This window comes from Cynocephalus volans, chromosome 12 (genome assembly GCF_027409185.1).
Source record: "Cynocephalus volans isolate mCynVol1 chromosome 12, mCynVol1.pri, whole genome shotgun sequence".
Taxonomy (NCBI): domain Eukaryota; kingdom Metazoa; phylum Chordata; class Mammalia; order Dermoptera; family Cynocephalidae; genus Cynocephalus; species Cynocephalus volans.
Window position 1 is genome coordinate 41,432,799 of NC_084471.1, and position 26,833 is coordinate 41,459,631.

At 34.5% G+C, this 26,833-nt stretch overlaps 1 protein-coding gene across 1 annotated transcript in view; it reads right to left on the minus strand.

Moving 5' to 3' along the window:
* Nucleotides 1-26,833, minus strand: part of PTPRQ (protein tyrosine phosphatase receptor type Q) — a 215,036-nt gene that overhangs the window by 67,982 nt on the left and 120,221 nt on the right. Inside the window, 1 exon segment of the mRNA XM_063075852.1 lies at nucleotides 4,916-5,037. Within this exon segment, the coding sequence (XP_062931922.1) occupies nucleotides 4,916-5,037 (122 nt within the window).

Here is a 26,833-nt window from a genome sequence, read left to right on the forward strand (position 1 = left end):
TTATTTATTTCACAGTTAGATTTCCCCAGGACATCTAAAGTGTTACTATACCAGTTTACTAATAAGTAATTATTTCAATAATTGAAAGTAAAAAAAAAAAATCAACCAACTACAATCAATCAACATATCAAATGAACAAGCAAAAATTATCTTTGTAGTTAATGAAACTCTACTTTCTACTCCAATATTTTATAGAATAAAGCATATAGGTTTTGGTACCCAACCTGTAGCATCTGACAAACCACTTATGCTCTTTATGTCTTATTTTCTATGTAAAATTGGGGTAACAACACCTATTTACACTGTTGTATTGAGATTCAGAAAGAACAGAACTGGCACAGAGATACTGATCTTTTTTTTAACCATTACTGACAAAAGAAAGTACACTTTGTAAGGTAATTCTACAGCTAGATACATAGATACATGGATATTATATATGTACTTTATAACTGAAACACAATTTTCAGAAATACAACTTTTTTCTGAAATGCTCTTTGATATTTACTGCTCCTTTTACAGTATTCTAATTAATTTAAAAATTCTTCTCATGATGGCTGTTTGAAAAACTTTGATCCAGTACTATGCATGGCTCTGGATAAGAACTCAATTAATTTTGGATGGCATAATTATTAAATGTGCAAAAATGAGTATCCTTAGATGTGTTAAATATAGCTGTATGATTTGTCCATATATAGTCTGTCTTTGATAGAGGCTTTACCTATTCACTCTAGACATGAAACATAGCCAAAAGTTTTTAGCACTAAATAGAAGGGCTTTTTCTGAGATAACCATGACAAAATTCACAATCCTATCATGAATGCTGCTCTCAGGTACCTGAACTGAAACACTCAAAAACAGGTTTTATACATGTTTAGCACTTTTAAGTTCATTTTCAACCTGACCCTCCATTTTTTTGGTTCCATGTGCTCTTTAAATGCTCTTTTCTAATAGCTTTTTTAAGTTAAAGATGTTGCTATGAGAAACACAGCAAAAGGCTGATAAGTAATACCGGTATTGCAAACAGTCACATAGACCATTTGCACCATAAGACACAGCAGTGGAGGTAGGTTTTCCACTTTTCTAAAATGGCAGAAAAACAAATCAGCATAGGAATCCTATTGATCTGGCATTTTCCCACTGCTACAAAGTGTGTGTGTATTTAATTAGTTGTCAACATTTAAGAATCACATAAAAATAAGACTTTTTGACTTTTCCTTAAGACTAGGCTTATATTCATTCCAGATAAAAATTATCTAGAGATGAGTAACAGTTGATCCCTCTAATGGGGCATGGGTCTCCCATTGGTCACGGTCCCACCCAAATGCCTTCACTTTGACTGTTGGTTTGTGCTACTTCTCAGACTGCTGTAGCTGTTGGAATTCTGGTTCTATGAAGCTGAGGTGACTTCCTCAAGATTCCATAGCTACTTAGTAGCTGAGACAGGGTCTAAGTCCAAATATTTGGAAAGTCCTGAATTCTTTACACTGCTACAAGATCACTGGGCCCGACCTTATAAATTATTTATAAATTAAACTATTCCAATGCCTTCCATTAAAACAATGGATAATAAACACCAAATAGTAAAAATATGACATGATATGGATGTGATCTATTACATCTTTAAAAATATTCAATTAAAAAAAATTTCTGGGTCCTCAAACCCAACATGTACAAAGGTTCTTTATCTTTCTTCACTAAACTTTCTCTGCCTGTATTGTTGTGAACCGTTACCCAGGACTGACACCTCAGACCTTTTTTACCCCCTACTTTCCTTCAGTCAATTCCAAGTTTGTTCAGAATATATTTGTTCATCTACAATTATTATGAAATGTTTCTCATCAGTTTTAAAGTGTGACATTATACACAATGTCTGTAATTAGACTCTGGTTTTCCTCTTTCTGCCCCACCTCCTATTTTCTTTCCTTTTCCTACCCCACCTTCACCCATTCCCATCTGGTGCACCCCTATTCATTTGTCATCTCCCAGAACAAATGTAACCTGCTTTGTGAAGTCTCCTCTATATGCTGCGTCTCCCATAACAGGAACTTTAATTACCTTATTAACTTATATTCCCCAAAAACTCCATATGTCACACTCTATAATTTACTTTTTATATTCTGATGTCTCCCACTGGAATGTGAGCTACTTGAAAGAAGAACTTTATGTTTTCATCCTTGTGCTACTTAATAACTATTTCTTAAGTGAAAGAATAAAGAGATCAATGAACAAGTGATCACAAAATGCATTAATTTTTAGTAGAATCATCTAGGCTGCTGTCTGTGCCCATTAATGTTTATTTAAAACTGTCAGTTTTGTTTAAGTCTTTTAAGAGAAAAGTTTCATGCCTTTATGGATAGCGTTTTATAGAGGCCAGGCCACACCATAAGTCTTAAATGCAATGGTACATGTTCTTCCTTGGTCTGAAGCCTACGATTCTTTATTTTATTTTATTTTATTTATTTATTTATTTTATTTTATTTTATTTTGTCGATATACAATGTGGTTGATTATTGTGGCCCATTACCGAAGGAGCCAATGATTCTTGAATGTTGATACGTACATATTTACAAAAGGAGCTGGAGATAAGCCCTGTGCAGACAGTGACCACGTCAGATTACTCACTTCTCTATATCCAGCACCTAGCACAGTGCTGACATGGTGGGTGTATTTAAAAATATGTGTTGAAGGAATGAAAGAAGGAACTAAATGCCTCTAGTTAATTTCAAGAATCAGAGGGAAACTGTGAAGTACAAAAATCTGATTGAATTCTTGCTATCGTTGACCCAAAGGGGTTTTGGTAAGGTTATATTTTAAATTGGAAAATTTTATTTGCTGTTTGATGGCTTTTCCTTTCTCTTGTAACATGATTGCCTGCTGGTTTTATCCAAGTCTTAGCCCTGTGAGAAGTTATCTTTTCTGTGCCTTAGTTCCCCTTTACACAAAATGAAGATAATAATATTTACATCAAAATGCAGTTAGATAAAATATAATAAGATAATGCATATGAAGAGGTGAACATGTAACTTGTATAAGATAAGCAATTAAAATATTATTTTCCCCATTCATATTTCTTTCTCTCCCTCACTCAATTTTCAGCTCAGTGAGAAGGCTATGAGAATGAGATTACAAAATCACTTTTTAAAGTGTTTTATTTTTCCTTCCTTTAAGGTCAATCAAATTCCAAGGGAGAACTATTTTTGTTAATAAAATGCCTTCCATTTGATAGAGTTCAGTCTTCTCATTTTATAATTTGTTTTTAGTGCATATTCCCAAGGCATTCATCATTTACGTTAACTATTTTTGGCTAATTAACTATTAAAATCTTCACAAATATGCTCTGTAAAAGGAACAGAACTGAAGACTGAATGGGAGAACAAATGCATCAATAATCCCTTAAATTTTCTTTTAATGGGGACAAGAGTTTTGGAATAGAAGTATCTCCACTTAAAAATAATATAAAGTCATAATAAAATTATAAAAATTATACAGGAGAAACGTAAAGGTAGAGTGAAAGTAAGAGAAGAATTTGACTTACGTTACCTAATTTAATGCATTAGATGCCACTACAAGAGAGTGGTCATCATGCCCAGCAAAACCCAAGCAGTTGTGCCAGGGAAATATTTCCAATCCCCCTTACTTAGGTGAAGGGTTTGCTTTTATGCTTGGGTTTTCTTCTGCCTGCCTTTCTACTCAAATTCCATCTCTTCAGCAGCCTCTTATTTAAATGTTTATGTTCCCCATGCTACTATCCTCAGGTCTTCATCTTACTTTACACATTCCATAGTTAATCTCACTTACTCCTATAATTTCAACTATCTTCTAAGTACCAACATTTCCCAAAGCTGCAAATTCAGAATTTCTCTCCTAAGCTCCAGATCCATGCTTAATACTGCTAGTGTGGTATCTTCATGTGGCATCCCAAACTTAGGCTGGCTAGTACTGAACTCAGCCTTTTCCTCTACATATATGTTCCTTCTCTTAATTTTCCAGGCCATGTGTCTTACAATCATCCTTGATTCTTCCTCTCACTCACCATCATGAGTTGGTTGATTTTTCATCAAATCCAGTAGATATAAATTATTTTTCATTTTGTTCCTGTGCTGCATTTCCTCTGGTCTTATCTTTTCTTACCCATTTACTCTAGTTGTTTGCTATCTCTTTGCCAAATTTTGCACCTCCCCACACTGCTCTCAAACTGTTCCACAATGGCAACCATATTGATCCTGTACAATGGAAATCTATCTCACTCCACTGCTTTCATCTTCAATTGTTACCCCACTGCCCTTAACATAAACCCCAAACCCTGTAACTTTCATATAGTTGGCCTCCTGATCTAGACTTATCTCTCTCAGCACTCTCCTTTTAGAATGCTATGACCTGGGGAAGTGAACTACTTGCTTTTCCTTGCTTATTCTTTTACACCTTTATTTTCATTTTCTTGTCATGTTCTGTTTCAATCATTTTTCAAGATTTAGCTCTGATGTTATCTTATCTGGGAGATATTTCCCCAAATGGCCTTTCTCTTTAATTTGTATTATGAGTCCCTTTCCACTGTATTTTATACCAATGTATTACTATCAATTTAACCACATGTTTATATATATCATCTATACCCTGAGAGTAAATAATAATCATGTTACTTATACTTTACATTTATTAAGCACTTACTATGTGTCAGATAATGTTCTAACTTCGTTATGCATGTTAACTGACAGTCCTCACACAATCTCTGTACTCTGTATACTATTATTAATCTTTATTTTACAGATGTAGACACTGAAACACAGAGAGGTTAAGTAAGTTGCCTAAAGTCGAACAGAGGCAGGATTCATATTCAAATACTGGTCTGGTTCCAAAACCTGTATTCTTAAACATGTTCTATACTACTTTTTACAGAAGGTAAGACACTCCTTACCGATTTAACATCGATCAGATAAAATGTTGGTCCTGTAATGACAGCAGGTTCACTCCAGCTGATGTTGATGCTAAAAGGTGACGTTGCTACTACATGCACATTTTCAGGAGGACCATCTGGAGCTATGACAATAGAAAATCAATTACCCTGCCACATTAGAGTCACTACTTGCTCCAGTACAATAATAGGAAAGACCATGAAAAATGGATAGTCATAATGAATTAATTTTGCATTAATCTATGGTCCACAGCATGCTAAAGGCATTGGAAAATCAAAAGATCAAATTCTTTAAAACTAATTACTGTGTGAAATTAATTAATTAAAATCATAGATACATGCTTTTTAAACTTAAAATAATACTTAGAAAAGAAAGTATTAGCATTGCTAAAATAAATCCCTTTGAATAAATAAATATTTTTATTTTAAAAATAGATAACTTAGCAACGTTGTTTTAAGAAAATTCTTGCAGAAACATATTTTACTACAGAAAGAGGCAAAGAAGCACACTTGAAAATTAAAGCTGGTATAAGGGAATTATAGTTAAAATATATTATCTCATGAATGTAAATTAGGTTGCTTTTACTGTTTTCACTTAGGGAGTAGAATAGGAAGTAAGTCATCCAAATGCTCTGATTTATTATTTACAAATATAAGTTTCAAATATTTCCTGAGTTAATTATGACTCCAAACAAATTCTTTAATTGGTCTTATTTTCCCAATTTATCCTTATTTGTTGTTTTTTTAAGAATGTAAAACAAGAGACAATATTTTAATAAATTTACTGTTAAAAATCCTCACGTGTAAGTTTTCAATTTGTGAAACCATTAGGAATTAGAAAGGTTAACAGCATGTTGAGAAAAATTTAGTCACAGTAAATTTGACATAGATATTAACCCTAGGAATACTCTTGTGTGCATCTCTGTCCTGCCAGGGCCGCTAGTCAATTCTAGTGACATTAAATCTTAAGAGATAAGTATTCCCAATATTTCTGAACTTTAAATTAACATGAGCAAACATTACTGAACAAGTACTATCCCATAGATCCTAAGAAGACATAAAGAAGAAAATAAAATATTCCTTTCCTAAAATAATTTCTAATGTAGTGAGAGCACCAATTTGTGTGATCTTGGTCAAACAACAAAGTGTCTGGACCTCAGTTTTCCCATCATATGTGTATTTCATAGTGTTTTAAAAAAGAATTATTAACACAAAATATGTGAAAGTGGCTAGTTCAGTGTTTGGCACATTGTTGTCAATTTTAAGATATATTATGATAAAATGCAAAGTAAAGATAAGGACTAAATAGAAATACAAATAATCTATTATGAGAGGGCAAAGGGCAAAGTGATGAATACAGATGGGGCAGGGAGTCAAGGTAAAGTTGCACAGACAAGGTGGGAATTGTATTAGGCTAAAAATGTGAAGGATTTCAATAATCAGAAGAACTGGGTTAGGAGAACTTCACTGGTAAGGGGATCATGGCAAAGCCACAAAGATACAAACAATAGGGTCCACAGACAGACAGAGCTGTATTACTGTAGAATTGCTTTCCTTGGTAATCTTACATTTATTATTTACACATTCAAATATATCACTCTAGGAAGGGGTCCGTAAACTTCACCAGACTGCCAAAGAGATCCATGGAACAAAAAAGATTCAGAATCCGTAAATTCAGGGAGCAGAGATATCACGGAGATACATGTGATGCCACTGAGGCTTTTGAGAAACAGTGTATTTTACCAACGACTTAAGAAGAAAACCCAGGTAGCTGTGAAAAAGATGAGTGCTCTGAAATGCATTTAGTCTAGATAGGCTATTTCCAAAAAGCCAGGTGAAGAATGAGATTCTAAACTAGAATAGTAACTGTAGGTATAGATAAGAGGAGATGAAACCTGGAGTCACTTGGAAAATGTAATGAAAAGAACTTGAGGGTTGATTAGATGTGGGTGTAAATTAAGATAAAGAAAGCAATAAAAGGTAATTCACGTATTAATGCTAGGAGAATGCTGTCAGAATTCACAACAATAGCACATTCAGGAACTTATACTGGCTTTGGTGGGGTAAGACTATAGCTAGAGATGATAAATTTGGCTTTGTACTCACTGAGTTTGAGGAACTCAAGAGGACTGAGATGTTTACCTGGCAATTGGAAATGTGAGCCTGGAACTAGGAAGACAGAACAAGAATAGAAAAGAGGTTTTAGAAAAATTTCAGATAATTTCTTATAAATTGGGATAGTATATGTATGGCTAGTATATCTGGTTCAAGTGAATCACATGCATGCTCTGAAGAAAGCCAAAAGGCTTATTTCAATACCAGATAGGTATTTAAGATGTTGATATGGTTTGAATGTGTCCCCTCCAAAATTCAGGGGTTGAAACTTAACAGCCAATGTGATGGTATTAAGAGATGGGACCTTTAAGAGGTGATAAGGTCATGAGAGCTCCTCCCCTCATGAATGGGGTTATAAAACAAGCTTCACAAGGCATTCAGCTAGCTTGCCCATCTGCCTTCTGCCATGTGACAACACAGCATTTCTCCCCTCCAGAGGATACAACCCTCACCAGACAACCAGACCTTCTGGCACCTTAATCATCGACTTCCCAGCCTCCAGAACTGTGAGAAAATAAATTTCTGCTCTTTGTAAATTCCCAGTTTCTGGTATTTTGTTAGTGTGGCCCACAATGGACTAAGACAGAGATTAATAGTAGTGACAGTCTTCAAACTATGCATGAGTGATTGATATCTAGAATATATTTCCTAGGGAGATAATACTATGTATAGAATTTAAATGCCCAGTTCAGTCCGTGAAAAAATATTTTAATAAAAGCATTGGCATATTTTCATAATAGTACTCAAATGTAACTATAGAAAAATCTAGCAAATATGTAAAAGAAAATTTCTGTGGGAAAATGTCTTTAAGGTGTCATTCTCCTCTTACTTGTACCTCTTCTGACTATTGTGCAATAATCTGAACAATGATACCCCTGGCTCAAAAATTCAGTCCATGTGGCCCAGGGAAGTATTGAGAGGAGAGGGTGAAGAAGGATTCAGGGTTTTGCAGAGCTGAGAGGTGTTAGTAATGATGACAGAGTTGAGTACATAGTTTCTCCAGCAATTAAAGTGGAAGAGCTCAGACAACTTTACAGCAAAAAAACAAATAATCCAATTTAAAAATACGCAAAGGAAAACATACAAATGGCCAACAGGTATATGAAAAAATGCTCAACATCACTAATCATCAGGGAAATGCAAATCAAAACCACTTTGAGATATCACCTCACCCCAATCAGACTGGCTATTATAAAAAAGGCAGAGAATAACAAATGCTGGTGAGGATGCAGAGAAAGAGGAACACTTCTGTACTGTTGGTGGGACTGTAAATTAGTACAGCCATTATGGAGAACAGTATGGAGGTTCCTTAAAAAATTACAGATAGAACTTCTATATGATCCAGCAATCCCACTCCTGGGGATATATCCAGAGGATTGGAAAACATCAGATTGAAGAGACACCTGCACTACCATGTTTATTGCAGTTCTATTTACAGTAGCTAGGCTATGGAACCAACCTAATAGTCCATCAATGGATAACTGGATAAGGAAATTGGGGTATATATACACAATGGAATACTACTCAGCCATAAAAAAGAATAAAATTCTACCATTTGCAACAACATGGATAAGTCTGGAGAAAATTATCCTAAGTGAAACAACCCAGATACAGAAAGAGAAATATCGCATGTTCTCACTCAAAACTGGGAGCTGAATCCATAAATAAACAAATGAACAATAAAGAGAGACAGAGAGAAAGAAAGAAACAACAATCATACTAATACATTGAGCTTTCAGAAAACTAGAGGTGGAGATGGGGAGGGGAGGGGAAGAGGAAGGGGACTAATGAGGAATTGATCAATGGACACAAAAAATGATTGCGTATTATAAGGATGAATAAGCTAACTATACTGATCTAACCACCACACCTTCTACACAATTATTGAAAATCAACGTTGTACCCCACATGCATGTATAATAAGAAATTTTTTAAAGATCTAAATAAAAAGCTTTAAAAAAAAATAAAGTAGAAGAGATCAAAGACACATATGCACACCCTATGTAACATGACATTTTCAGTCTTATCACTTCTAGTTTTATGATCCCAGGAAAACTGTTACAAATTGTAGCCTAATTCATTTAGTTGTAATTATACATAACAGATGAGAGCTGTGAGAGATTTCCTGCCATCAGCATAATTAATTGCTTTTGGATGACCTTACAGGATAATGCACTCCATTTTCAAAAGCAGCAACCCTCTTTTTTTCCCCAAACTGGATATTCTTTAGAAACCACCCTTCTAAACAAACTGCAGCTCTGAATCTCTTTATTCATAATGTTAAATGAAGAGTGGATAGGCTTCAGGACCAGGTACACTATCAATGATCATCATTGCATACTCACTTCATGGAGAAACTCTGCTTTAAAAAATATAAGATGTTTTGTGTGTTTCAATAGCCTGTCTTCTCCCTCTGACTCTATAAAAGGGGATGGGCTAGGAGCAAAGTACAAATTTATTAAAGGCCCTTGATTGTTAATGCATTTGCAAAACCTGACTTCTAGCTCTGTAATGACCATGGTGGAGAACTATTTTCTGACAGTTCACATATTTCAAGTGGTATAAAATAAGAAAATATTTTACGGTTCCCTTGTAATTATTTATATCCAAATGTTCAGTTGACTTTTAGATAAAATTTATGCATTTATTGAACAAATAAAGATTTATTGAGCACCTACCATGTACCAAGTACGTGGAAAACACAAAGCCCATAGAAATGATCAAGGGAGCTGTGGACCTATCCATAAAACTTCTAGTATTTAACCCTCTTCTTCACTGAACAACTGTTTATTAAACACAGGCAGTATGCCAGGAACTTCTGAGGTGCTAGCGATAGACAAGAACACCAGAGATAAAGATCACAGAACTTCTATTTGAGTAGAGCAAGACAAATAATATATGAGTACGAGGGTACTTCAAAAAGTTAGTGAAAAATTGGATTAAAAGGCACTATAAATATTTCCATGAATTTTTTGAAGTACACTTGTATATTATAAAAATCTAGATAAATTAATATGTAATATACAAGTAAATTATATACCACGTTAGGAAGTATTATGTGCCGCGGAGAAAAATGAAGCAGAATAATAGGAATGGGGGTGCTTACGGGATAACTATTTTAAATATGGTGGTCAAAGTATTCCTCACTAAGCAGGTAACATTTAAACAAAGATCTGAAGGAGGTGAGGGAAGATGGGATGTTTGAAGGATGAGTGTCACAAAGAGGACAATGGCCAATGCAAGGGCCCTGAGGAAGGATTACGCCTGGTTGTGTTGTAAGAATAACAAGGACTTCAGTGAGGCTGGAGCCAAGTAAGTTGAAAAGAGATTCAGAGAGGAAATGGGTACAGGGCTTTTAGGTCCACTGCTAAAGTCTTCGTAAGAATGGCTATCATGGACAAAAAGATAAATGTTGTAGTTTATTATCATGGACTAGAATGGGCTAAGATAGATTGTGGTTCTTGGTATCTAACTCATACTAGATAAGAGACAAAGTCAGTTAGATTGAAAGAGAAAACATCCCCCAAATCTATCTGACTCATTTACCCCTATAAAGTATACCAACTCAATGCTGCTGGGAACACTTTTAAACAAACTCATTCTAGCAGGCAAGCAGAGTGGCACATTATTGCTGCCGAGATATCATGAACAACCTGCTGAGAATTTTTTGTGACTGAGAAAACTGATGAGATTTTTCTGTGATTATGCTGATGGTACCTCGTGTTTGGAAATATTTCAAGGGAAATATGCCCACATCTTCTCTGCTCCATAGAATGTATCTTTGGGATCTCAACTAAGGACAGATCCAAAACCATTTCCCAAGAAAAACCTTGGCTTGCAAGTATGTCTGTACACCAGCTCTGAAAGCAATAGAATGCCTTGGTTCAACTTCTCATCTTTCACAGTTAAAAAGTCAACCCTGCCATCATTCTTCTAACACTAGGAATCAGAGGGCAACCCCCTCCACCTGGAAGCAGGCAAGAAACTGAGTACACACAGTGTCCTAGGCAGGAGCTGAGGGCAGCATCCCCTGACCAGAAGCAGGCAAGGAGCACGCCGAAAACAGCACTTCCATGCAGGTGTCCCACCACAACTACTGCCACAGCCATAGCCACTTCAAAAGCTGCTCAGCACCACAGCAGTAGCTGTGAAGTAGTAGCAGGTAGAATTTTACCTTACTAATTTGAGATTTAAAAAATTTTTTAATACAGGGGTTTAAAAGTATAGATTTCCCTCTAAGCACTGCATGAACCCTGCATCCTATAAATTTTAAAACTTCAAAAATGCAAAAAGGTGGGAAAAAAAATATTAGCAATCAAAGCCCTCATCAGGGAGTGTCTGCTACCCCAGGCAGAGCTAAGAGGAAAGTGACAGTCAAAGATCATTCACGACACATCTAACCACCTATAATACTAATACATTAAATCCCATACACTGATCAATCACTGCAAAAAAGTAAGGTATTCAGCCCCTTGCTGAGCTGTGCTTTAATGCTATTTCTTGAACTTTTCCCAAAGTGTTTTTTCCTTCTTCTTTCCTTTTTATTTTAAGAAACAATCACTCTAAACAGTGTCTGTACTTTCAGTAAACGTGTTAATGAAACGGCCTGTTTTGTTATACTTGTTCTCTGTGTTAAATCTTTTGTGAAAAATTTATCAACCTGCTTTCTTGAAGAATTAGAACTCTAAAACTAAAAAACAGAAGTAAACATACACAACTGAATATATATGAATATATTAAATGCATGTAATACATAACAATATATATTTCATCTTTCTAAAGCAATGAAAGATAATTATTTGATTAATTCATAGGTAATTTAAAAAAAAAGATTTAGAACACCAAATTGTTCAAGTCTACTATAAAATACCATCTAATTATTTTAGTATTGCTCAATTACGGTATACTTATAAGCATATACAAGTTCTTTTAGGTAACTTTCTTATGGAATTCATTAAAATTCCAAAAATCCATAGTAAATTATATCCAGAATTATTTCTCTCTTTTATCACAGTGTTCAGTGAACTATTACTAGAGTCACACAGGGAGGATATAAAATTACAATTATGAATGTCAGCTACCAAAATAAAGGAAGCTGATGGTGGTAAAGGTATGGGGAGTTGAAAATACGCCACTTTAAAAGCCTAGTAACTTATAAGCATCTTTGGGAGACTTTGTTTGTCTCCCCATAAACTGTCACATTCTGATTTAGGATTGTTTGTGAAATGAATCTAGTCAGTAATGGGCCAAGATATCACTATACCCTTTCTCTTATAAATCACAGCAATTTACTCAGTAGGAATGATCTATCCTTATTCTCTCATTCCCCATAATCCAATCACTTCCTCTCATAAGCACTTTCCCCCTGGTTTTCACAATAATGCATTTTCTGTAACTAATAACCATCATTTCCTGATTATCATGCTTCTATCCTTGCACAGGAATGTGGGTCTTATGTGGGTCAGGGTCATCTTTCCCATCCATCTGTGTCTCAGTGCTAAGTGTGTTAGCTGAAAGGTGAGTCTGGATACACCATCATTTTGCCTCGTCCGTATAAAAGTTTGAATGCCCCCAAGTCTGTGCCACTTTGATTAAGAACCAATAAGTTTTAGTGTGTCTAATACTATACTTTGAGAATAAGCACATTCAAAGACTTATTGGAAACTTTGCCTTCTGCAGATCCCTGTAAATCTAATTTAATGGTGAAAAATGTTTTAGAAAATACTCTACGGTTTTTAGTACACCATGCTATGGTGACTTTCCTAAAAGAATAAATGTAAATAAATAAATGAATGAATGAATGAATAAATAAATAAATAATTTGACAGCACCCATAAGACAGAAAATCTTGAGCTCTGTATATATGTCATTTAAATCGTCTGTATATCTATTTGAATTTAAGTTCCATTTAAAGTTTGTTTAACAGGCCTACTATTCAGGGTATTTTAGTTTCAGGTTTTGGTACACTGGACCACCAGATTCTTAGCGACTGTCATCACTAAATGAAGGGTTCTGCTGTTTCTCAGCTATAGCAGTATTAACAACTTCTAGGATTGTGAGATGACTTTGATTTGGGACACCTGGAAGAATTAGCTTTGAATTTTAGATGTCTTTTAGGAGTAGAGGACATCTAATTGGCTGGGCAGATTCCTTGTGTTTTAAACAATTCAGAGCATAAGAAGCTCAGTAACTAGATTTACTGTAGTTCTGCACACTGAGTATCTCAGGATATATCCTTGTCCACTTGTTACAACACTGTGATGGCTGGTTGTCCTTCCCTTGTGTTGGCTGTTTGCCTAGAGCCCAGTGATTTCACTGGCCAGTATTTCCTAACATTTTACAAGACTTTAATTTTGTTTTGTAGTTAGATTTCCCAACAGCAAGGTAGTACCACAAAGGGCAAATACTGTAATTGTAAGCCTAAGAATTTGTCATATTAGACTGTTTGATGAGTACTGAAAATGATTCATAAATGTTCATAGTATTAGACTTCATTGTATGGTCATCTTATCTGATGCTTAGATGAGTTGTTTTCTGACTCTTTTCAGACTGGCTTTAATTGAAAAAAAAAAACAAAGTCCAAAAAACTCTCATTTCCAATACTAGCCATGCCAGGTAAGAATGAAATATTCTAATTTTAGTACTATTACTTTAGGATCAGATAATTTCCTAGAATATTAAAGTGTTTACAAAACAATTTTCTACATCCAGTGTTTTTCAAAATGTGGTTTCCAAATCAGCAGTATCAACATTACTGGGGAAATCACAGAAAAGCAAATTCTGAGGCCATACCCCAGACTTACTGAATCAGAAACCCTGGTTGTGGGGCCCAGCAATTAACATTCCCTGCAGGTGATCCAAATGTCTGTGTCACAAGTTTAAGAACCACTGCACTATAACATCAACATTCTGTTTGAAAAAGTAGTGACACTGCTGTTCAGATTAAGTAACTGATGATTACAACTCTTAGTAGCAAAAGAGAAAAGGAAATCAAATTATTACTATGAAGGCTGGGGGAGAAGCTTTGGAGGAAGTTTGGAAGGTGGTGATCAACATAAAGACACGTGCAACAAGCCGACAGACACTTTTAAAAACATTTAATTGTTTTAATTCTGGATAAAGTATGATGTAGGGTTCTCCCTACCAACACTTCCTTCCACTCCCAAAGTTCCAAGAAGAATAAGTCATCATGTTCCATAAGAACATAAGAAAATATCGCCAGTTCTATGCTACCTTGAACTTCGCATAGGAACAACCTGGAATAATTCAAAAATAATTTTAAGCCATCACCATAAAGAAGTACTAGGGCTAGGATAAATATCACAATTTTGTCCTCCCATTAATTCGTATGCAGGATAATCAGGATAAAATAAATATCAAGGTTAATTGAAAAGTAATAATAATCAAGGGTATTAGAAACTTCAAAAGTGTAGTTTGAGGTTATGAGTGTCAAGGAAAGTCTCACCCAGTTCATTTGGGATTGAGATGGTTGGATTATGTACTAAAAGCTTGGATAATATCATCTTTCTTAGACCCAGTTGTAAAAGCCAATAATATCACACAGTGATAATCCTTATAATTTCTTTTAAGTGTTCCACTTTTAGTGCTTCTGCTGAAAAAGACATACTATCTGATTATGCAAATAGGATTTCCAGATATTTTAATTTATATTCTGGAAAACTTGCCTAAAACTGGAAAAAGCTTTTCTGACACTATACAGTTGAATACTTTATTCAATAGTTTAATTTTATATGTTTACTATTAATTTCTTTTAATTATGATTTCACCTGAACATCTCCTCTTTGTGATCACAGTTGCACCCCACCACTTCTTGGTGGGGTTCAAATTGGGTGGAACTTTCCTTGATCTTGCACCCCAAATTTAAACGTTGTTCTTCCCCTTTGTTTTCTTCATGGACCATCAAGCTATTATGATTCTACCTCACTAAACACATTTATTACCAGTTCATTGTCTCAGTTAATCACTTAGATATTTTTAATACTTTCCTTCCTTTTTGAAATAGGCATTTATTATTTTCTTTCACTGTCTGAAGGCCTCCTAAATTTATTATGTGCATATTTCTTTCCTATATGCAATAATTCATATTTCTTATGTTAATTAATAAAAAGGAAAATCACAAAATGACCCACAATATAAAACAGAGTGGTTTGTGAAATAAAAGAAGCTGAAAATATCAAACATAGTAGCTGACCAGGAAAATTTTAATTGTGGCAATAACTATGCAAGTGTTCAAAAGACAAGCTTTAGACAAAAAAAAAAAAAGAAAAAAAATAATATGAACTATTTTGAAATATGGAGGATTTTGACACTGCAACACTTTTGCATTAAAGTCAAATGCTTTTATTTCATATTCACAAGTCTTTGATAACAAGTAGGCACAGAGGGTAGAAGCAAAGACATGGCCACCTGGTCATTTCTCCTTTTAAGGAACTCAGAGTCCCACAGAAGAGAGAGATAAATAATTATGATGCAATATGTTCAACACTTTAGAAACAAGTTTGGGGAGGTGGGAGTATTTAATGTAAAACATAAAGAAAAGGTAGCTGCTCTTCAAAACAAGAAGATGGAAAGGACGTTATGAAAAACAGCAGAGATTCTAAAGCATAAAGGAGAAAGAGCAATGCATGTGAGAGAGAGACAAGCCAAGTCATAAATGACCTCGTAGAGCTTACTAACAGGTATGATTTTTACACACACGCAAATAGAAAACTATCAGATTCTCAGCAGATAATTGTATGCAAAAGCTTAGTTCAGGTGAGGGGTGGAAAATGGGGACAGAATGATCATTTAGATATCTTTTGTAATAATCTAGGAGACGAATGTTAAGAGTCTGGATTTAGAGAAAGTTACCCAAGAAAAATGAGCAAATATAACAGATATTTAGAAGGCAAATTCAAAACTCAGGCTCTGACTTGTGGGGCATGGGAGTAGCTAAAAAGAATTAGGCATGATCCCTAGATTGCTAGTTTGAACAACTAGACGAACACTGGTGCAATATACTGTTAACAGGGAAACACAGAAAGGAAAAGGTTTGCAGTGGAGCAGGGTTGGTGGTAATAGGGAGTCAGAGATCAGTCTGTGGAAACCTAAGTGGTCATACTAACAGCTTCAATACATGGGTCTACAGGAGAGCAATGTTGTGTTGAATCACACATTTGTAAGTCTCAGACAAATAATTTAGAAGACTTTCAACAGCATCTATCTAATTTCGCAGAAGTACAACCATCATGTTTCGAATAAATTACATTTATTTTATCCAGTGGCAGCAGGATAGACCCCATTCTAAATGTACACCGTTACCAAATGGGCATCTATATGTTTTGAATTGTGCAAGTATTTTCTATTTATTTATGGCTAACATCACCTCTTATCATTATATAATTGCTTCCTTATAGAAAGGATAATCCCTATCTCTGTTACTATAATAACATTGATCACATTATGAGTACATTACACTGTTTAGAATAAATTAAGTTAATTGAATATATAGTAATACATTAACAATCTCTTATTTTAAATAATGTTAAGATGTACTTTGCCCTCTATTTGGTTTTTCTTCTTTTTAAATCATAAAGTTGCATTCCTTAGAAACTTCTTTGATGAGGCATGTTTTGTTGAATTTTTTTTTAACCTAACAGATGTTTGGGTAGTTAAAATTCCTCATGAGTATGGTATCCTGTGGTTTTCACAACCTAAGTGTTACCCCAGGAATTTTCCTTTTTTGTTGTCTTCCAGTCTTGGTGGTCCATAAGAGATGCACATTATAAGAGTCTCATTTCATTCCATACTAATTTCACACTCGCACTCATTTAAAGTTGTGCATTTCCCCAGCATTAGAAGGACCTATTGTGCACCACAGAGATATTTAACAGCTTTTTGTTTTATACCCCTCACCACACACACACACACACACACACACACAAAAAAAAACTCAAATAGCTATTGCGTATAAGGATAATCTGAAAAATGAGATGAGTAAAATAATCTGCAAGATTTTAATGTTTCAAGTTAAATATTTCTGCCATTTATAATGTTTGTGCTTATATTTGTGTCCATATATACTAAGTATGAAGTAGAGTTATGCCTATTATACAGATGATTTAAAGAAAAAAGCAATTTGGCTTTAATTATCTAGATCAGAGTACGTAGGAGAAAGAAATGTTAGCTTCAGTTGACTGAATATTGTTTCCTTTGTTTACTCTATTTTGCAGTTGCAGATTCAGATTCAGAGAGTAACCCAAATTAATTCTCAGCTTGCATTCTGACTTTGCTCCCTGGATCTTCCATCTTTATGCTCTTTTGTATGAGCTCAGAGAAAGTCAATAATAACATATTTTATTATTCTACAGTCCATTTTAGAAACTTTTATAAAATGTATTATACAAACTGGGTGATCTTTTGACTTATTAAATTTTGAACAATTTAATTTCAAAATAGCCATCCATCGCTAACTCTTTATTAAGAAGTTCCAGGTTCGGGTAAGATGTTATATTAGTAAGTGCCTGGGCACAACATGATGTCATCAGAACAAAACGCATACTTATCTGGAACAGTGATTTCATACTACTTTATATTGTTTAGTTTTTTTTCTAATTCAGCAAAACAGTTAATTATTTTTTCTTATGTCATGAAACATACCACTTTTTTCAAATCAATGATAGATAACACAGATCATATTCATTTTCTTCAACCAGATTACTTCTTAGGCTTGCAAAATGTTCATAAAACATTTTCATCTTTGGTATAAAGAATCAGTAACTAAGCATGTCTTACTTTTACCATAAAAACCTTACTAATCTTCAAGATTTTTTTGCTTGACTATTCTGATTTTTTTATTCTTATTCTATATGTTATTTCATCATATATATTGTATTGCAGTAATATATGTAGTGTCCTAATGTTTTTCATATCAAATGTAATCTCAGGTTATCTCTCCTTGGCTTCATATAATAAATAAAACTTGTCTCTTATTGTACAATTATGAAATTTGGAAATTCAAATGAACTTATCATTAGAAAAATGTCCCCTCCTCCACTGGAGTCAAAAAATCTCTCCATTTGTGAGACTAAAATAACAGTAACCAACTCATTGTTATAACTTTAAGTTTTAAACAATTAACATACTGATAATATTGATTTGATCATCCCATGTTGCTGATAGTCAATTCTGTACCCCATAAATATGTAGAATCAATTGTTTCAATTAAAAAATAAATTTAAAAAATAAATAATTAAAGTAGTTTATTATTCTCACCCACATTTGATGACTCAGTTGAAAAGATATGAATTTATTGTACCCCAAAAATATGTACGAGTAAATGTTAAAAAATTCTTAAATCATATTTTTGTTGATACAATATTGAAATATGCAAATCTTTTTACTTTTCTGTCCTGATCGCAGTGGTAGAAATTCAACTTTCCCTGTGTCCCATGGAAATAAAATAGAGTCAGAGACTTTAAAAGGGAGTAGGAAATGGAGGAAAGAGGGTGGGAGGAATGACATTCAAGTAGAAAGACTTGAGAATGTGGAAGTGGAATTATTTAAAAATCCAACTTTCTAGTTTTATTTACCAGCTTCTGAACTGATTATGTTGCATGTTGCTTCATGCTAATTAAACATCTCGTATAATAGTGTCAAATTATATATGCTTATGAGAGACAGTGCATTTAGAAAGTCCACTTTTTGGCTCAGTGTAGTAAATAGGCAGGTACTTCCCAAGTGAAATGCTCATAAGAAGGATACAAGAAGATGGAAAGATATTCCATGCTCTTGGATCGGAAGAATCAACATAGTGAAAATGTCCATACTACCCAAAGTGATATACAAATTCAATGCAATCCCCATCAAAATTCCAAAGACATTTTTTTCAGAAATGGAAAAAACTATTCAGACACTTATATGGAACAATAAAAGACCACGAATAGCCAAAGCAATGCTCAGCAAAAAAAATAAAGCTGGAGGCATAACACTACCTGACTTTAAGCTATACTACAAAGCTATAATAACCAAAACAGTATGGTACTGGCATAAAAACAGACACACTGACCAATGGAATAGAATAGAGAATCCAGAAATCAACCCACACACTTACTGCCATCTGATCTTTGACAAAGGCACCAAGCCTATTCACTGGGGAAGGGACTGCCTCTTCAGCAAGTGGTGTTGGGATAACTGGATATCGATATGCAGGAGAATGAAACTAGATCCATACCTCTCACCGTATACTAAAATCAACTCAAAATGGATTAAGGATTTAAATATACACCCTGAGACAATAAAACTTCTTAAAGAAAACATAGGGGAAACACTTCAGGAAATAGGACTGGGCACAGACTTCATGAATACGACCCCAAAAGCACGGGCAACCAAAGGAAAAATAAACAAATGGGATTATATCAAACTAAAAAGCTTCTGCACAGCAAAAGAAACAATTAAAAGAGTTAAAAGACAACCAACAGAGTGGGAGAAATTATTTGCAAAATATACATCTGACAAAGGATTAATATCCAGAATATATAAGGAACTCAAACAACTTTACAAGAAGAAAACAAGCAACCCAATTAAAAAATGGGCAAAAGAGCTAAGTAGGCATTTCTCTAAGGAAGATATCCAAATGGCCAACAGACATATGAAAAAATGCTCAACATCACTCAGCATCCGGGAAATGCAAATCAAAACCACATTGAGATACCATCTAACCCCAGTTAGGATGGCTAAAATCCAAAAGACTATGAACGATAAATGCTGGCGAGGCTGCGGAGAAAAAGGAACTCTCATACATTGTTGGTGGGACTGCAAAATGGTGCAGCCTCTATGGAAAATGGTATGGAGGTTCCTTAAACAATTGCAAATAGATCTACCATACGACCCAGCCATCCCACTGTTGGGAATATACCCAGAGGAATGGAAATCATCAAGTCGAAGGTATACCTGTTCCCCAATGTTCATCGCAGCACTCTTTACAATAGCCAAGAGTTGGAACCAGCCCAAATGCCCATCATCAGATGAGTGGATACGGAAAATGTGGTACATCTACACAATGGAATACTACTCAGCTATAAAAACGAATGAAATACTGCCATTTGCAACAACATGGATGGACCTTGAGAGAATTATATTAAGTGAAACAAGTCAGGCACAGAAAGAGAAATACCACATGTTCTCACTTATTGGAGGGAGCTAAACATTAATATATAAATTCACACACACACACACACACACACACAAATCGGGGGGGGGAGGGAAGAAGATATAACAACCACAATTATTTGAAGTTGATACAACAAGCAAATAGAAAGGACATTGTTGGGGGGGAGGGGGGGAGGGAGAAGGGAGGGAGGTTTTGGTGATGGGGAGCAGTAATCAGCTACAATGTATATCGACAAAATAAAATTAAAAAAATAAAAATAAAAAATAAAAAAAAATTGTAAAAAAAAAAAATTAAATAAATAAATTAATTAATTAATTAAAAAAAAAAAATGCTCATAAGAAACAGAATGGAAACATTTAATGGCAGTAAACACATAAGCACAAATATATTTTAACCAAAGGTTACAATCAGCTGTCCACAGGCCAGATCTGGACTAGTGATATGTTAAGTTTAAACAAGTAAACATCGTTTTCATTTTTAAAAATTAGTTGCAAGCAATAGAGTATTTTCACAAACAAAAAAAACCTGACTTTCTAGTTTCTCTGAAAACATCAAAAGACCTAATAGCATGGGCTGTCTATAGGACAAGAATCACCTGACAGCACATTCTCTGTTAATTTGCCTTGGTTTCTGTCTCTCCAAATTGCCTTACATCAGCCACCTTCATTCATTATGGTAACCGTCTGACTCTTTCAGGTAACTTCCAGCCACCTCTAGGATTTAAAGTTTATTCATCCAGTGAAATGTCCCATTTTTCTATCAAATCTGCACTTTTATTTTACTTACTTAATCCCTAGCTTTAGCCATATTCTAATCTCTAAGCGCTTACTTCTTTGTTTTCTAGTTAATTAGATTAAAATAGTTATTTCTTCTCAAAATCAGTAGTTTCAAAATAACCATACTTATTGACTAATGCCAAAATAGATCTAATTTTTTTCCATATTACTCTTGCCTTTTTTTATGGCACTGTCCTCACCATCACCTGCACTGGAAAACAATTCCTTCTGCCTTACCCACTAGAGCCTATTCAGTCAAGTTTTACTTATTCAAGAAAAATTTCTAGAGTATCTGCTGGTACTAAGCACTATTCAAGGCAGTAAGGAAATAGTAATGATCAAGGCAGACTCTAAAAATAACCCAAAGAAAAAGAAATAAAAAAATGATCAATGATCATTAAAATAAAATGATGTTACAGAAAATTATTGCATTGCTATTTTTGATTGAGTGGTTAGGGAAATTCATTCTGAGGGATCATTTAAATAGAGATCTATATTATAAGAAGCTGTTCCTGTGAAGAAGTAGGTGAAATAATATTCCAGTCAAAAGGAACAGGGACTGCAAAGGCCCAAGTTCTAGAGTTTAGTATGTTCAAGCAACAAAAAAATGTCTAGCGTGAGTGGAAGTTAATGGTAAGGAGGAAAGTGGTTACAAATGACTTCATAAAGTGTTAGATAAGAGCCAGGCATGTAGGGCTTTACTAATCATGTTAAGAAATTTGAATTTTATTTTAAGAGCTACAGTCATCCATTAAATGATTTTAAGCAAGAAAGTGAAATATTTGACTTCGGTTTAAAAGATCAACCTAGCAGCTCAGAAGTCCAGTTAGGTTAGTGCAGTGGTGGTAGTAACGAAGGGTTGGACTAATTAGAAGCAGGGAAGTGAGGGATGTGTTTAGATGGTGTGGTGAAAACGAATCACTGGCAGAATTGAGGAGGAAAGGAACACTTCCTGAATTTTCATTTTCTGCAAACAGATGAATAATGGCATGTCTTACTAATATAAAGAAGATCGAAGGATGAGAGGGTTTGGTGTTTAGACTATTAAGTTTTGAGAGGTATATTTGACACATATGCCTAATATTAACAGTTGATCAGATAAATATGTTGATCTGAAGTTCTAAGGAGCATTCAGGGCTGGAAATAGAGATTTGAGAATAATCAATGTACAAGTAGATTTTAAAGCCATAGGACAGAATAAGGTCACTTAAGCTAAGATCTCCTAGGGGTTGTGTGCTTATTAAAAAAAAAAGAGAAAGGAGCCAAATATAAATCTCCGGGCACCTCAACACTTAGAGTTTAAAAAAAAAAGCGGGGGTGGTGAGTATTAGGAGAAGTCAGAAAAGGAGACTGTGAAAGAGCTACCATGAACAGAGTAGGAAAACCAGAAGGGAACATCTTACAGAAACCAAGAGTCAAAAGTGCTAAAAAGAGGAGGGGTTGCACAATTGTGTTGAAGGTTGAATCATCACAATTCTACCTCAAATTTTAAATTATATTAACAAATATTTACTGGACATTCACTATGACAAACATTATACCAGATACTCTAGGGAATTGTAACAAGAGACACATTTAGGAGTCTAGAAAATAAAGCATCAAGATCAAAGTTTATTTCAACATCTGTAAGGGCCTAATACAGTACACATTTGTCAATGAAGATCTATTTGTGTGTGTATTACTCTACTAATAGGTACCAAAAATGTTTAAGAAAATATGATTTGGATTTGAAAGGAATCACATAGTAAGAGTTTCGGTCAGGGTAGGAGGATAATGGCATAAGGCCCATTTTCAGAGTGTTTATATGAAATGGTGTTGGCATGGGTGACCCGGCAAACTTTAAATTTACTCTGGCGGTCTTGGGGCAAGGGCAGAAATGATATTTCAGAGAATACAGCATTTCTCAGAACTCTGGCTTGTAGGGCTTGGTCTGCAGTTTATCTGTTTTGCATGGAAACTATCACAATTATATGTAGACAGGGTTCAGAATAAGTAAGAGAAATTTATTTACTTAACTATAGTTAATGATGTTGTCTAAGCAAGTAGGGTAACCAGTTTTTTTTAAATATAAAAGTTAAGTTGCAAGAGCCATCTTTACCTATCCTTCGTGTGATTTCTATGGAAAGCATTTAAAGAGATTTTTCCTGAATGCAAATGTCCTGAGAGATGTGTAGATGGCAGAAAAATCTTAAGAGATTATTTGTATTTCTTCTTTGTATTTTCTTTCTTCTCCCTGTCTCAAGCTGGGAGTCAAACACTTGGTATTTCTTTGCTTTTGAATTTTGTATAGATGAAAAACACAAGCTGAAAAACTGCCTGCTTCACTCCTGGCATTTTATTGATTTTTGTTTGGACGTTTAAAAATAACTTTTTTAAATTTTGTTAAATTTTTTTATTGGTTATGAATATTTGTACGATACAAAACTGATTGTCACCACTCATGCCCAAGAGATGATGGCCAAAGCCATACTGGAAGCATGCCCACTACCACAAATTACAATTATACCCCTTTCTTTCCACTTTATTATTTGTCTTCTGTGTTTGTTGGTTTCTTGAGGTAGGTAAAGCTCTTTTCTGTCTCTTGTTTGCATTTTTGTTCTACTGGTGGGTTTTGTTTTTTATTGTGCATTCATAATAGAGATGGCTATTTTTCAGATACCAGGTGTAATACTTCTTCATTGTAGGGCTGGTTGTGTGGTGGTGAACTCCCACGGTTTCTGTTTGTCTGGGAAACATACTATTTCTCCTTGATTTCTGAAGGATAGCCTTCCTGGGTACAGCATTCTTGGATGAGAATTTTTGTCTTCTAGTGTTTTGAATATATCATCCCATTCTCTTCTGGCATTTAGGATTTCTGATGAAAAGTCTGTTGTTAGTCTAGAGACTCCATTATTGATAACTTGACACTTTTCTCTTGCTGCTTTTACGATTCTCTCTTTGTTTTTGAATTTTGCCAGTTTGACTATAACTTGTCTTGGAGAGGACCTTTTTGTATTGAATCTGTTTGGAGATCTTTGAGCCACCTACATCTGAAGGTCCATATCTCTCCCTATACCTGGGAAGTTTTCTGCTATTATTTTGCTGAATATGTTTTCAATGCATTTTCCTTTTCCTCCACTTTTGGCACACCCATGATTCAGATGTTTGTTTAGTTAAGGTTGTCTGCTATCTCTCTTAGATTTTCTTCATTTTAAAAAAAATTTTTTCTTTTTTTTTGTCCATCTGGGTTATTTCAAAAAGGCCATCTTCAAGATCAGAAATTCCCTGTCTTCTGCTTGTTCTAGCCTGATGCTTAAGCTCTCTGTTCTGTTTTTTATTTTGCTGAATGAATCCTTCAGTTCCACAAGCTCTGCTACATTCTTTTTTAAGGGCATTTATTTCTTTGTTCATTTCCTCCTTTAGGTCCTGGATACTTTTTCTCATTTTGTTGTGTTGTCTAACCGAGTCTTCTTGTGTCTCACTGAGGTTCCTTAAGACTGTTGCTTGAAATCCCTTTTCCATCATTTCAAAGACTTCCTGTTCTATAGGATGTGGTATTTGAGAATTATTATATTTCTTTGGTGGTGTCATATTTTCCTGTTTTTTTTTTTCATATTTCTAGTATCTTACACTGGTATTTAGTACACCTGTCAATAATAACTCTTAATGTAAAAGGATTAAATTCCCTACTCAAAAGACACAGACTGACTCATTGGATTAAAAAGATAGACCCAAGAATGTGCTGCTGTCTTTAAGAGACTCACCTCACCTGAAAAGACACACACAGATTAAGAGTGAAAAGATGGAAAAACGATATACCATTCAAATGGAAACCAAAAATGAGCAGGAGTAGCTATTCTTATATCAGATAAAATAGACTTTAAACCAAAAATCATTAAAAGAGACAAAGCAGGCCACTATACAATGACAAAGGGATCTACCCAGCAAGAAGACATAACAACCATAAGTATCTATGCACCCAACATCAGAACATCCAGATATATAAACAGTATTAGACCTAAAGAAAAAGATTGACCCAAATACAATAATAGTGGGGGACCTGAACACCCCTCTATCAACATTAGACAGATCATCTAAGCAAAAAACAACAGAGAAACACAAGATCTAAACTGTACTTTAGACCACTTAGAGTTAGTAGACATCTACAGAACACTGCATTCAACAACCACAGAATATACATTCTTCTCCTCAGCACAAGGAACATTCTCCAGGATAGACCACATGTTAGGTCACAAATCATGTCTCAACAAATTTTTTTTAAGTGAATAAGTAAATATTTATTTTTAAAATTTATTTATTTATTGTTTAACACCAATTTGTTTTATTTAATTCCACAAATTATATTATTATTGTTTTTCATTGTCAAATATCTGAATCATGAGTATCCCAGATGGGGAGGAAAAAGGAAACAGCATTGAAAACATATTCAATGAAATAATAGCAGAAAATTTTCCAGGTATAGGGAAAGACAAGTATCTTCAGATTCAGGAGGCTCAAAGATCCCCAAACATATTCAACCCAAAAAGGTCCTCTCCAAGACATGTTACAGTCAAACTGACAAAACGCAAAGACAAAGAAAGAATCTTAAAAGCTACAAGAGAGAAGCATCAAGTCATCTATAAAGGAGCTCCTATCAGATTACCATCAGACTTTTCATCAAGTCTCGACAAATTTTAAAAAATTGAAATTATTTCATTTATTTTTTCAGACCAGATGGGTTAAAACTAGAAATCAATAACAAAAAACACCTCTGGAAACTACAGAAATACATGGAAATTAAACATTATCCTGAATGGCATATGGGTCCAAGAAGAAATTAAACAGGAAATCAAAACATTTCTTGAAACTAATGACAATAATGACACATCATACCAAAACCTGTGGGACACTGCAAAAGCAGTTCTAAGAGAGAAGTTTATCTCAATAAACACATACATCAGAAGAATAGAAAGATGGCAAATAAACAACTAATGCTACACCTCAAAGAACTAGAAAAACAAGAACAATCCAACCCCAAAGTTAGTAGAAGGAAAGAAACAATTAAGATCAGAGCAGAACTAAATAAATTAGAAGCCCAAAAAACAATACAAAAGATCAATGAAACAAAAAGTAGTTTTTGTGAGAAGATAAAAAAAAAAAATAAGCTATTAGCCAGGCTATCTATAGAAAGAAGAGAGAAGACACAAATAACAAAAATTAGAAATGAAAAAGGAGACATTACAACCCATGCCACAGAAATAGACAAATTTTTGGACACACACAAACTACCTATACTGAACGAAGAAGACATAGAATACCTGAACAGAACAATAGCAAGCAAAGAGATTGAAGATACAATCGGTAGCCTCCTAAAAAGAAAAGCCCAGGACCAGACGGCTTCAATGCCAAATTCTACCAAACCTTTAAAGAAGAATTAATACCAATTCTCTTCAAACCATTACAAGAAATTGAAACATGGGCCATTCTCCTAAACTCATTCTATGAGGCAAACATCACCCTGATTCCAAACCAGACAAAGATACAACAAAAAATGAAAACTACAGGCCAATATCTTTGATGAATATAGATGCAAAAATCCCCAATAAACTATTAGCAAATAGAATGTGCAACACATCAAAAAAATTATACACCATGACCAAGTGGAATTCATCTGAGGGATGCAAGGATGGTTCAACATATGCAAGTCAATAAATATGTAGTATTGGAAGTACTAGCCAGAGCAATCAGGGAAGTAAAAGAAAGGGAATCCAGATTGGAAAAGACAAAGTCAAAATGTTCCTGTTTGCAGATGACATAATCCTATATAGAGAGAAGCCTAAAAACTCTACAAAAAAACTCTTAGAGTTAATAAACAGTTTC